We start from the raw sequence: 14889 nt of genomic DNA on the forward strand, positions 1-14889 counted from the left end.
AAAATCTCAAAGTCTCATAGGACAGAAAAATTGCTTCCTGCCCAGTTCCAATCAGGGGATTAGTTAGATTTCTATGGCTCCTGGGAGTATCCCTACCACTGAAACCTCATCTAGACTTGGAAAATAGGTTGCATTTTTAAAACATGTAGCTAACACGTTTTACCTAACAAAATTTTAAACAGGACTTTGCACTTAGTGTAGGCAGGGCAAGTCATGCTGAAGAACATTACCTGGTTGTGGTTAAGCCTAGGCTACTCCTAGTGGCTAGATTTAGACAATCAAATCACCGGCATGATAGTTCGCATTATATCTTCTTAATTCCATAGTAAGATTTTTCTGAATATCATTCAAATATTGGGGTATTAATCCATCTCTGTTAAATTACCTGTGTTTGGTGGGGAAAAGATAAATTGGCTCCACAGTGGCATTTGGTTATCATATTCACTCAAAGAAAACATAAGAAAGATTGCATCTGAATTAGAATTCAAACAGTTGAGAGACTCAAAATCTTGAAAATGCAACTGGCATACTTACCACTGATGGTAATTTCGAGACTTACAAATTGTAGGATGCAAAATAGAGTGTGTGATTGTAGACAGCTCAGATTTCCCTTTAAGTCTTGGAAATCCAGTCTAATGTAGATGCTTTTATAAGCATGCATCTTTTCCTCACTTATGCAATGTACTGTGTCTCAGTTTGGCCTTTTGCTTAATTAGCCTTTGTGTTAATGGCCAGTTGATTGTGAAACTTGAATAATGTTTTCCATCCAATGATCTAGCCTTGCATCAGTACTTCAGTGTGAACAAAGAAGGCTACTGTAGCAGACAGTGAGCAGCAATGAAAGAGGTTTTGTCATTAATCAACTTGAAAGTCACCATTTAGAATACTTCATGGCCTCAAACAAAAGCTGGCAAAGTAGAAATCAGATTCCACAGACATACAAAAAATAGTTAATATATTTAATTATTAAATCTTCATAAATTGTTGAAGAGCTGAAAAGCAGCAACATTAACTCTGATAATAGCTTGGTATTAAAGTGGGACTTCAACACTTGGGTGCACTTGGAAGAACGAACATTTTTATACTTAAATCCATTTTCTTTGTCAGTATTTTTCCATATTTCCCTTGTTGCTATTAAAGATGTGTCTGAATAAGCATGAGAGGCTTGACAGAGAAGTGGAAGCTAGACAAAGAACTGTGGCCACCTACACTTTACCTATACTAGACAAGATTTTCACCATTGCAGGTCCACCAGTGGTAGCAACAATGAAATTGCTAGTGTAGACATGCCACCAGTATTTTTACCACTGTATTATCTACACCCTATTCTGAACAAGACTAAAGGACATGTTGGTAAAAATGTTGATGCCCTATTAACACCAATGCTCCCACCAGTGGAGCTGCAGTGTTGTTAGTGCAATGGCACGAGACTTCCCAAAAAAGTCTAGTGAAGACTCAACTGTAAAGGTACAAGCCAAATACGTGGGTGATACAGCTGGTTTGCAAAGAGTGCCCAGCTACTTTCAAAGCCATTTGGTACAAGCCATCAGAATAAAAGGCTTTCCTCAGCTGGGTCCTACACTCAGTAGAAAGGGAATGGATTTTCTTTAGCTCTAGCTCCTCGTGTGATAGTAATCACTACGGTCATTCAGTCGATAGGGGTCATTATTACGGTTGGTTGGGAATTTTCCAATCAAACTTTTTTGGGAGGGGGGAGGTTGGAAAAGGCTGATCTGTCAAAACCAAAAATGTTTGCAGGAAAGGGTCGGTCTCGATGAATTTATAATTTAGAAAATGTTTGGAAAAACATTTTAAAAGTTGTCAGGATGCCCCATTTCAACATTTTCAAAATGAAAATGCTCCATTTTTCAGTTTCAAACTACTTTTCATTTTGAAATGTAAGTTAATTTACAGTAAAGATGTAAAAAAGATTGAAATGGAAACAAAATGTTTTGAAATTATTGGAATTAAACATTTGAATTGACTGAATCAAAAAAAATTTTCTCTTCAGATTTTTGATTCACAATTTTTTTTTTGAGATGTTAACTTTTTGTCCCAATTTGGAACAGAAAAAAATGTTTAAAAATCCTCACAGAATGGGAAAACCATTTCTCACCCAGCTCTAGTCAGTATCCACTAATTACACTCCTGCTATTGCCCCTTATTATATTCAGTGATAGCAAGGAGGAACATTCAGTTATTAGACCCTAGATTTGCGCCACCCCTATCCTTCATTCACTGGGGTGTCCTCTCTCAACTGGTTTATACAAATGCTAGGAGGAGGGACTTGATTGCATTTCTCCCTGGAGCTCAGCTTCGTTAGAGAACTGTAGGCAGCCAGGTGTCTCCATTCCCTTGCAATCCTGGCAGCTTTTGCAGTGGAATCTGGCTTCTGCCAGATCCTGTGGGGGAGGGTCCTTTCACTCCATCATAATAAGCTTTTTCTCCCTTGCAACCCAGCTTTTCCTTCTACTTTGTCATAATCCTATGTCTGATGCTATGAGGGTTACTGTATTGTCACCAATTCAGCATTATGGTTTCACTGCAGGAGTAGGTAACAAAAATGGGCTGTTCTGTGAATGTTAAGAGTTCAGAAACTCTATATACTTGACAACAGCATTGTTATTTGACTGGCACACAGTTCAAAGTACTGTAAAGCACACAGCTTGGTAACAGACTCACCAAAAGGGTATGCTGACCATGTAGAAATCTAGCTTATTGGGAGCAGCATACGAGTCTGATTCACCTAGTTAGACAGAAGCTAAAAGAATGGTGGAAAAGCTCATTGTTCAAACATGTACATTTTAGGGGGAGGGGGAATAGTCATGCTGTATTCACTTGTCTAAAGGGACAAACCAGACTGAGAACAGATATAAAATTTGTACTGATACGACAGTCTAGAAGCACTCACCAGCTTCTGTTTCTAGACTTGAGGCAGCTGCTACCGTAAATGTTATCTTGTTCTGCAGCTATGATATCTATTATCATGGGTGGTGGAGAGGAAGGGGAGGAAGAAAAATACAAATGGCCTCTGGCCTTTAGAGATATATCTACTTTTAGAATGACCTCATTATTGGTCATCATCATCAAATGTTAATGATGGACCTGAACCAAAACCCCAGATTCAAATACGTTCAGGTTGGAATATGGAACTAAATGCAAGTTTTGGCCCATATAATATATATACACAATGTGTGTTTGTGTTCTCTCTTTCATATATAACTGCAAAACCATGCAGTTAGTGCTGCAATGAACTCAGCTGTAGCATATTAATCAATACTTTAAAATAACATTTATTAATCCAAGTCTTTGTTCTGTTCATATATGCTGCTTTAACCATACCACAGCCTGTGAATATATTTACTGGGGCAATTTAGATAGGCTGTATTCTAACACTAATTTGTTTTCTGGTAACACCATGATATATTCAGTCTGTCTAGTTTGTAATGCACGACGATCAAACCTAAAGATTTATTTTAAATGAGACACTCTTTTTTATATATTTTTTTTTAATACAGATGGTTCACAGATGAATAATGTGGTACCAACTTCTCCTCTCCTCCCTCAGATGGCACATCCACATTCATACCCCAGCATCGGACAGATCACAAATCCTTATGAACAACAGCCCCCGGGCAAGGAGCTTAACAAGTATGCCTCCCTAAAGGCAGTCGGTAAGCAAGAAAAATAATGCATGGCTCCTCATTTAATTAAATATGTTGCATATTCTGGTATTAGCTAACAATCAGCCTCTAAGTTAAAAAGAAATCCTTACTGTTCTGACCACTTAATTATAGATTTTGAGCCATTCTAAGACTATTTCAGTTAGAAAGTACTCCATAAATTAACACCAAGGTTACTTTACAATTAGGCATAAGGAAATTACAACTAAGGATTTTGTACATAGACACTATTTTCAGTTTATAGCACCTTTGCTGTGTTCACAAATACTGCATTTCCACATACAAATCAATTAATTGTGTACTGAACAGATTCTTAAGTAAGTAGTTACCCAGTCTGTGCACTCAGATAAGGGATAAGCAAGAATAGATGAATGTGCAAATTTAGAGAATACAGTTTAGGCACCTGGTTTATGTTTCCATACAGAAAGCACAACTATGTACCTTCAGTCAGAATGGCCTTTATTTGTAGCAGTTAGCAGGCTATTGGTGTATAATCTAAGTGTTTCGTGAGGCCTCATGCCTTTAACCACCTATACATACACAGTTGTGGCTTATTGCTGTCGGAGTATGGCTCATTAATTAAATTTATATATATATATATATATAGTTTTTAAAGCTCTTGAAAAAGCAGTTTGTATGGGTGGGGACAGCAGTGGACAGATGGGGGATGCAATGTACCCTTCCTTTATGGAAGTTATTTTTCTAATACATTTTGATAGGTGTATCATCCCCTAGCACAACAATTAGTGATATGAAATGTTTGTTACCTTATCACTTCTGTCCCCTTCTAGTCAATAAGAAAGCAAAAATTAGGGATTCTGTCCATTCTTAGCTTCCCACCAACCTTTTCCCAGTTCGTATATATGGAAGTTAACACCATTTTCTCCTAATTTAGAACAGTATAATACCTTCTGTTTTCAGAGGTGGCTATTTGGCTCAGACAAATAGTTGGACAGCTGAGAAAACTCAGATATTCAAAGGAAGTCATCACACCAGAACAATTATTCATTGCAAGTTGAAATCTGAACTTGGTGGCAAATGATTTTTCCACGAACACTCACAAGATCCACTAGTCTGAGATCGTATTAATCGAGTTTTACATTCAGGTGGCTTTTTACTAGAGTGATACAATACCTGCCAGTTTCAGTTGTTACCCAAAGTCGTCTCTTGAGCAGAGATGCCACTGGCAAACAACAAGACTTTGATGCTGTTCTACATTTACACCAATTTTGCCCTTTCATCTGGCTGTATACACCCACACTTAAATCATAAAGTTCACTCAGATTCTAATCACTTTAGTTCCATCACTTTAGTTTTTCCTTTGCATTTGATGACAAGTGATTTAAGCATTGATCCAATTGCCTACAGCAGAAATGTAATAATGAGTGTAGTTTTCATCTCTCTGTGGTACATGGAAACAAACCGTAGCCATTTAAGTGCAGCTCACGCTACATGATCTTTATGTTAGGAATCAATTGACTATGCTTAATTCCCTTTTCTTGCAGAGAAACATTACTGTCAACTATTAGCAACCGGTATTACAGTATGTAAATATCACCAATCATTACGTGGTCTTAAAGTCCAATTGATAAGACGTTTAGGCAATTGAAAAAGTGATGCATTACCAGATACAGTATTAAAGTTTACAGAGGTAAGGCAGCAGCTTCCTCCTGTACTATAGATGTCCTAATAATTTGGCTGCTTATTTCTAGCAGACAACTACTCAGTCAGCAGAGAACTTTATGTAAGATACTGTAAGAGCTCTATTCTTAAAAACCTAGTGGCCCATAGTAATTCAGGAGACACAGTGCTGCACCTGCATAAAGTTTAGCACTTCAGACAAACTCAGGATTCCCAAGCACAAGAACTGCTAAATGAGAACAGTGCCATCGTTATTAATTAAAAGCAGCTGATTCAGCACAAAGAGGGGGAGGGAACAGAATTGAAATGGCCATCATTTACATTATATATTTTCTTTAAATTGGAAAGGATTTTACATGAGGAAATTCAAACAGCAGATTCAAACGTCTCTCTCCTATCTAAGGTGACCACACATCCCGTTTTGGCCAGGACAGTCCCTTTTTAGGCCCTGTCCCGGCCATCCCGACTTTTTTGGCAAAACTGAGCTTTCATCCAGTTTGCTCTTGCCAACTGATCAGCAGCAGTTGGCAAGAGAAAACTGGACAAATGCACAATTTTGTCAAAAATGTGCAGTGGGACCCCTAGCGGGGTGCGGCAGAACGTGTGCATAGGGGGAGTGAGTGGCAACACCAGCACCACGCTGGAGGGAGGGCTGGGAGAGCAGCTTGGGCCGACTGGCCCCACATGCAGGGAGGGCTTGGACTGGCCTAGCGCTCAGGGGGAACTGGGTTGCGGGGAGGCTCGGTCCAGCACCACTTGTCAAGGGAAGGGGGACCTAGGGCCAACCCCACGTGGACAGGAGGCAGGGAGGGCTCGGCCAACCCTGTGTATGGGGAGGGGGGCCACAGGTGGCAGGGGGCTCGGGCTGGTCCCAGACGGGCGGGCAGGAGGCAGGGAGGGTTCGGCCAGCCTTGCATGAGGGAGGGAGAAGGGGGCCTTGGGCTGGCTCATGGGATGTCTCGTTTTCCATTTGGGAAAAGATGGTCACCCTACTCCTGTCTAAATTCCTCCTACAAGTTCCATGGAAGAGGGGATTTTTTCTTCACTTTCTGCTATTAGCTGTTTTGTGGGGTAGCTTTTTGATGCAGCCTCCAGTGCTGGGATTCCTACTGAGTGTAGGCCAGGAACTAAGGGTCAAATTTGCCTTTGCCAACCAACTTGTGTATTTATTTATGTCTGTGTAAAACAGTACTATTCTGATGTGATAACCTTTTACACCCACTTTGCACTCATGTAAAGGACTACTAAAGTTGCAGGATAATGGAAAATTGAGCCGAATAGCTGTTTTCCCCTTCCCCAAGCATTCTCTCTCTCCCCGCTTCCCCAGAAACAACACCCGCTTTCCCCGCTGGAATCTTATTGGGCATTTCTGGAACCAAAGACTACAATTTGCACTTCCCAGCAATAGTGGGAGCAGATCCAACTTCATGAATCACTAATAAACTAGTGTTTATTGCCATCTGCTAACCCCTTTCCATGCTCCATCTCTATCCAGCCAGAATTTTTCCCCCCACCCCAACAGCACTAGATGCCTGCCACCGCCCATGATGGATATCAGGGATGACATCTGATGATATACGTTCCCCTGTTGCCTGCTCCCATGGATTTGAGAGCAATAGTTCTCACCCGAGTCCATGTCATTTGACTTGTTTTTAACTAGTTAGAATTTTAGAATCATTCCCAAAGATTAAACACACACTATTATTTGTATTACATGAGAGTCTAGGAGCCCTAGTTGTGGACCAGGACCTCATTGTGCTAGGTAATGTACAAATACAATATACTAAATGTTCTACAAGCTTTTCCCCAAAGCCACCTCCTTCAAAAAATTGCATTGAATGCTGGGTGGTATAGAGCACTCAACATTCAGCCATCTTAATTTTCTGATCACCTGCAATGGCAAGATCCTGGTTTCCTTTGGTACTTTTACAACATTTCACTATTTATGTGGAAAAGTGCAGAAAGTGGTTTTCTACATAAATTATTCTTATTTCCAATTCATCAACCTTGTTTGTACTCCATGCTTAAATGTGATGGGTCACAAATGTGATGGGAAAAATTGTGATGGGTCAGATCACAGAAACCCCCTGGGAGCTGCCACCTGGATATGCCAAGACTACTTCTGCTCCTGCTTTCCTGCCCAACTCCCAATGGGGTCCAAACCCCAAATAAATCTATTTTACCCTGTATAAAGCTTATACAGGGTAAACTCATAAATTGTTTGCCCTCTATAACACTGATAGAGAGACATGCACAGCTGTTTGCCTGCTGCCCCAACCCCCCAGGTATTAATATATACTCTGGGTTAATTAATAAGTAAAAAGTGATTTTATTAAATACAGAAGGTAGGATTTAAGTGGTTCCAAGTAGTAACAGACAGAACAAAGTGAATTACCAAGCAAAATAAAATAAAACACGCCAATCTAAGTCTAGTAATAAAAACTGAATACAGATAAAATCTCACCCTCAGAGATGTTTCAACAAATTTCTTTCACAGACTGGAGCTGGACACCTTCCAAGTCTGGGCACAATACTTTCCCCTGGTACAGCCCTTGTTCCAGCTCAGGTGGTAGCTAGGGAATTCTTCATGATGGCTGCTCCTTTTGTTCTGTTCCACCTCTTTATATGGCTTTGGCACATGGTGGGAATCCTTTGTCTCTCTAGGTCCCCCCCAAAATGGAAAAGCACCAGGCTTAAGATGGATTTCAGTACGAGGTGACATGTTCACATTTCCTGTAAGACTCCAAGCCTTCAGTCCTCCCAGCCTGACTCACAGGAAGGCTTGCCTGCAAACAGAGCCATCCACAGTCAATTGTCCTGACTGATGGGAGCCATCAAGATTCCCAACCACCATTAGTGGCCCACACTTTGCATAATTACAAGATGGGGGTAGTGTACCTGAACATGTTCACTCAGTCTGAGAGCTGGGATATACTAAACACAGAGTCACTTCCTCATAAGACTTTAGAATCCCTTTTTGAGCCTTTGGACATTCAGAAGGCATGATTAGTCCCAACCTGAACTCCTCCTGCTGAGCTATAAGAGTTGAATGTGATACTGTAGCTGAAAGCTAACTTTCCCTCAGTCAGAGATTCATACACGGTATTAGTTATCTTCATGCATTAATATATAGGCAAACAGCATTTTTAAGGCCCAATTCTGCACTCCTGATTTACACAAGCAGTTCATTTCTTTCCACGATCTTCAAGGAGTGGCAAGTGGCCAAAGCACCTATCCTCAGTGGAACTACTTGCATAAACAAACAAGACTATCTGCATGCAGCAGAATGACCAAGTTTGCATATGACATTAAACTGGGAGGAGTAGTAGATACGTTGGAGGGTAGGGATAGGATACAGAGGGCCCTAGACAAATTAGAGGGTTAGGCCAAAAGAAATCTGATGAGGTTCAACAAGGACAAGTGCAGAGTCCTGCACTTAGGACGGAAGAATCCCATGCACTGCTACAGACTAGGGACCGAATGGCTAGGCAGCAGTTCTGCAGAAATTGACCTAGGGGTTACAGTGGATAAGAAGCTGGATATGCGTCAACAGTGTGCCCTTGTTGTCAAGAAGGCTAACAGCATTTTGGGCTGTATAAGTAGGAGCACTGCCAGCAGATAGAGGGACATGATCATTCCCCTCTATTCGGTATTGGTGAGGCCTCATCTGGAGTACCATATCCAGTTTTGTGCCCCACACTACAAGAAGGATGTGGAAAAATTGGAAGGAGTCCAGTGGAGGGCAACAAAAATGATAAGGGGGCTGGAGCACATGATTTATGAGGAGAGGCTAAGGGAACTGGGATTGTTTAGTCTGCAGAAGAGAAGAAGAGAAGAATGAGGGGGGGATTTGATAGCTGCTTTCAGCTACCTGAAAGGGGGTTCCAAAGAGGATGGATCTAGACTGTTCTCAGTGGTAGCAGATGACAGAACGAGGAGTAATGGTCTCAAGTTGCAGAGGGGGAGGTTTAGGTTGGATATTAGGAAAAACTTTTTCACTAGGAGGGTGGTGAAGCACTGGAATGGGCTACCTAGGGAGGTGGTAGAATCTCCTTCCTTTGAGGTTTTAAGGTCAGGCTTGACAAAGCCCTGGCTGGGATGATTTAGCTGGGGGTTGGTCCTGCTTTGAGCAGGGAGTTGGACTAGATGACCTCCTGAGGACACTTCCAACCCTATATTCTATGATTCTGTACCCTCTAGTGAGAAGGATTTGGTAGGGTGGAGCCACGCCCCCTCCTAACTCTGCAGATCCTGGGGATTTGCAAAGAAGGGATCCCCACTCTGTGCTGAGACAGGGGCTATCTTGCAGGAATGGTTGTTGCTCCACTGATTCATCTTCCCCAAGCAGCACAGCCTTTGAAGAAGCTACCACTCTTAGCTGGGACCCCTGCAGATGCTCAGCGAGCCACACACGAGACCTAAAGGAAAGTAGTGTAATATGATCCTGAATTATATTACCTCCCACGCAGACTGTTTTAGAGGGCAGGGATTTCTGCATGGCTGACAGTGGCAACTCTACTATGCTACCCACTAGATTCCATGGAGCTCCAGTTAAGGGGCATCTACACAAAGCAAGGGGTGAGTTGGGGAGAAATAGGTAGGAAAACAATACTATTGAAGCACTATCCCATCCTTGAACACAACACAGAAGATGTGTTTATGGCTTCATGGGGGATGATCCTTTAGAAAAATCAGAATTAAAATTATTAGGCATAATGAAATTATACTATGCTATCAACTGCTGCCTACCACACTGTTAGACTGATAAGTAAACGATTTTTGAAAAGGCTCAAAGAAGGATTGCAAAATAAATACCACACTGGTATTTTTTCATTTCCAACAGCAAAGAAATATCAGCAACCGTTTCTGTAAACGGTGGCACAAAATGGATTAAAAGAATCTTAGACACAGGAATAGCTCACTGGGTTTAATGCCTAGGAAACAGACATGGAAGTACAGATTAAGGCATCATTTGTCATATCCAGAGGGTGATTCAGTTAATAATTTCATATATTTAGAGGTATGTTCAGTGTCATCTATAATGCTAGACGAGGCAATTTGCCTGATTCAACATTGGGGCCATGGATCTATCAGAACCAAGTGTGACATAAAAGCCTGATTTTTTTCATATATATAAAATCGACTGTGGCTGGAGCTTTGGGGTATTCATTTGCTAAGGGAGTATTATGTTAGGTAATCCCTGCTTTTCCCCCCAAGATACAGGAGATGTAGTTCTAAGCATCTTGGCATTAGTGGGCTAAGTATGAAATCAGAAATACCTTGGGACCACAGTTTTGAAGCTCAGTGCTGTCCAAGGAGCCCTTCTCTCTTCTCATATAGACAAATTGTGTCATATCTGACTACTCTGTGTGTGGGTGTTTCTGCTGAGAACTTGAAAATTGCTGTCCATTTTGTGCAGACTTTCAGGGCCCATTCCTGCTCCCAATGAAATCACACAGACTTTCTATTGACTTCAGTGGCAGCCTGATTGGTTCCTATATATCCCTTTGCTGTTGTCAGAGGGAAAAAACCCCTATCCTGATGTCCTTAATCACAATTTCCCCCTTTCCTATCATGCAATGCACTAATTGTCACTTTCCACCTTAGAGATGGGTGCATTTTAATTTAGCTGGGAGCACTCTGGTTGTGAAATGCCTTGGTATCCCAGATACCATACAATATCAGTAGTTTGGCTGGTGTCTTACTGCAGCCTTTAAGAAATTACATTTTACTGTCAACTCCTTTGCTACCTGGTGATTTTCTCTTTCTGGGCCTGGGGAATACGGGGATTAGTAATCAATCATCACAAAAGGCAATGTTCATGTTACAGACACATCCTTCCCTCAGCAACTGAATAGAGCCGTGAAAAGGTAGCTCTTTAGGGATAAGACTGGTCTTAGTAGAAGTGACACCTAGACTGTGGAGAGAGGGGAGGAGAGACTGCAAACAGCGCTAGGTCTAGTAGAGGCAGCTTTAACACCGAAGTAGGAGACACACAAACACTTTCATTTGTGTCATCTCACCTTTACTTGTCAAGTAGTGTATCCAGCTTTAAAGAATTTTGCAGGCGGTAAGGATGGCTATCATTTTTAAATAGTCACTAAAGTATAGAAAAGATTTAGAAACTATTATTCAGATTTCACCTTGAGAGAGAGAATACCTGGACCACTGGATGTCTAGTTATTTTTGATAAATAGATTTAGGATTTACTAAGCCAAACACTGCGTGTTTTTTGTCTTCAGGAATAAATTTGAGCCAGTGTTTATTTTCATTGGTGAGGGTGAACCTGATGAAGTTTTGAGATTCTGTCAAATTCTCAACCTATTTTTCAGTCTTACATGACTAGTTTAAAATTTGCAAATCTCTTTAATTCCACTGATTCAAATCTATGTCCCTCCTGCCCAAAAAGGATTTCAGTTTTAATCAATTAACATTTTTCTAGCAAAAGGAAAGCTTGCACTATGTTTTATGTTAAAGACATCGAAAAGCTAGGCTGGTTCTTTGAAAACTAGTTGAATTTTTAAACCCATGTTATTTGAGTGTTCAGAATAAGACAAAACTAATTTCCCACATACCTGTCTTCCATAGTGTACAATGTGTAGACCTGTAACAGCATCAGCATTGATCCAATTGGCCTAATGAAATACATTACCTGATTAGAAGGGTTTTTCCCTCTATTGCTCGTGGTTGCATGATTTGGTGGCAACAGGCTAACAATCAAAACAGGTTTATTTCTATCCATTTAGCAGATCAGTGATGGCTAAGAAGCCAGTAAATCTAAATCCAGGGTACCTCTAGAAAAGCCTATTTTAATGAAATCTTTATGAATTACACACAGGACTTTACGGTAAGTGATGTAACAGGAAATGTGTGGGATGATGTCTAGGCCTGGTCTATGCTACAGAACAAAAGTGGTTACAGCTGAACAGAATTCAGTGCCTTTTGTATACGCTCCATTTACAAATAAAATCATGGCTTCCCCCCTCCCACTCCAATTGCCAGCCCTGCGGGATTTCACAGTGTCTGGTCAAGTGATTTACACCAACATTTCAAAAAGAATCCACTCATTTTGGGTTCCCCCATGAGACATCTAGGAATTGATTTTCACAGCTGCTGAGCAACCACAGCTCCCACTGACTTCAGGGACCCATTGTGAGTGCTCAGCACCTCTGAAAATTGGGCCACAGGTAGGTAGGGTCTCAAATTATGGAGACTTTTGAAAATCTCAGTCTCTCAGTCCATCCATTTTGAAATGGGTGGAAAACTGACCTCACAAGGCTTTCATGAGGTTTGTCAGAGTCTGTTTATAAAGTGTTTTGAGATCTTAAGATGAAAACTGCTACATAAGTGCTGAAGTATTTTGAAATAGTCGACTTTGGATGAATGGGAAAAGATACAGAAGAGAACTTTGCCCAATAGACGAATAGTTTCTCATGAGTAGGGGCTCTCAGTACACTGTTTTTATATGCTTTATTTCATTTTGACACTCTGTGTAAAAGTCATGATAACCGTATGATATTTTATGCCAAACTTCGATCTAAAGTTATGCTTTCTTTTTAAGTCTCAAAAGTGAAAATTAAAGCAACCTTTTACAGAAGGGCACTAATTTAAATCTTGTACAGTGCTGGAGTTAAGACAGAGAAGGACAATGAAAGTGTATGAGAGGGATTCTAATATCTCATTAGCATTTAAAATCAGGTGTGTACTGTGAAGTGAAATGGAGAGTTCTGGCTTAGGGAGGCAAACTCATTAAGGGACAGATTCCAATTCCCATACTCACCTTACTTATCAAGGTAGCTCCACTGAGTTCAAAGGGGCTATTTGTGCATACTATTGAATATAAGCAGGCGTATGAGAATCAGGTCCTAAGCAGAGTGTAATAGTGTCTATCTTTAAACTATTTGGATTCAGTGTACTGTGCTTATGATGTTTGTGATATGAAATAGAACAAACATACTAGCATGTCTTGATTATTTTTTAGGAGGGTATGATGGTGATTTTCCTGTGATGACACTTAAGTCAAAAGGTACTGTAGGATCTTTTGCTCTTTTGTTCTAACGGAAATCAAAACCCAAATGCAGATAAACGTTAGCAGTCTTCACCTTTGTACAATGATGCACATTGACATCAGCTGTGTGGTTTTTCCCCCCCAACAATGCCAGATAGAGCAATTAGGCAAATGATGGGAATGAACCCTTTATTGTAAATATTATATAAATAGCAGCTGTTAACAGTCTGCCATTTTGGTATTGCAAAGGCTGTTCTAACTGGAGCAAATGAGTATAAGAAAGAAATCTCACAGGTAAGAAGTCACAGAGATTTACTCCTATACTGTAATAACAAAAGGGTGGGGGTGAGTGCAGTAACATGATTTGCAAGGCACCCAATGAATTTTCCCACTTTTTTTTTTGCCTAAAAATTGAATTTTTCTGAAATATTAGCTATGTGACTACAACAGCTAAAACCCCCACTACAATATCTGTAGTGTAAGCGAGAGAGTCACATAACATCATCATGGTAACACTTTAGATAAGATTTCTTGCCTTTATGGAGGAGAAAGTTTATGTGCCCCAGAAAGCCAGGTAAGCCACTATTATGAAAAAAGTGTGTTTCCTCCTGCAAACCACAGGGAGTTATTGCACCACATCAGGGAAGACAGACTGGCTTGGGATGCAGTTGCCTATTTCAAAAATATAATCCTATATCTTGGGCTTTCCTATTGCATGAGTGGTGAGTGTAGAAGAATGACCTAATGGTTATGATTACTACCCTCAGTGGGCAGTCAGAAGAGAAGTTGACTTCTTATGAAGGGGGAGACTCTCTTACATGACAAGAGCAGCTAGTTGGGAACCATTTCACAAAATGGAATGAAACCAAAACCATTCCGAAATGGAATGAAAACAAAATATTTCAAAATTTCCCATGAGATGAAATTTAAAATAAATCACTTCAGGTCAAAACATTTGTTTTGATTAAAAAAAAATCAAAACATTTTGTTCTGATTTTGATTTTTTCATGTTTTAAAAATATGTTTACATAAAACAATTTGGTTTCAAAAAGTATTTTCACTATGAAAAATCAAAATGTTTCATTCTGAAAATGCTGAAATGGGACATTTGGACATTATCAAAATGCTTTGTTTCATTTTTTCCCCCCGAGAAACAACATTTAGTTGAAAGTGACACATTTTGTTTTGATGAACACAGTAATTTTGACAAAATGACAGTTTTGACAGCTTCAGCAAAAATTTCTCTGCTCCCCCCAGCTCTAACGACAAGCTCCTCTCTTGTGATTAAATGGAGCTTCAGCCAAGGAAACTAACTGTTCAGCCAAACAACGAGCTGATACAGAATAACACAGCTACCACTCTGAAACCCGTTCAGCCAAAGTGGCTCCTTTTCAGTTTCTGTCCTATTCTCTCTCTCTATGTTAAAGCTATTGAAGGGTTCAGTTCCCAGGGGTTGGAAAGTTTTGTTTTGCTTTGGGGGTTGGAACAACCCCCAAAACAAAATGAAAATTCAGATGAAGCCTCCACATGTTGCCTGACTTGGGGTGAAAAAGTCAC

At 40.4% G+C, this 14889-nt stretch overlaps 1 protein-coding gene across 2 annotated transcripts in view; it reads left to right on the forward strand.

Moving 5' to 3' along the window:
* Window positions 1-14889, forward strand: part of SHISA9 (shisa family member 9) — a 240197-nt gene that overhangs the window by 208388 nt on the left and 16920 nt on the right. Inside the window, exons 3-4 of one of the 2 annotated variants that reach the window (XM_007058154.4) lie at window positions 3519-3674; window positions 13306-13350. In XM_007058154.4, the coding sequence (XP_007058216.3) occupies window positions 3519-3674; window positions 13306-13350 (201 nt within the window). The remainder of the gene's footprint in view (window positions 1-3518; window positions 3675-13305; window positions 13351-14889) is intronic. The other variant, XM_037911481.2, reaches the window with a different exon arrangement.

This window comes from Chelonia mydas, chromosome 10 (genome assembly GCF_015237465.2).
Source record: "Chelonia mydas isolate rCheMyd1 chromosome 10, rCheMyd1.pri.v2, whole genome shotgun sequence".
NCBI lineage: Eukaryota > Metazoa > Chordata > Testudines > Cheloniidae > Chelonia > Chelonia mydas.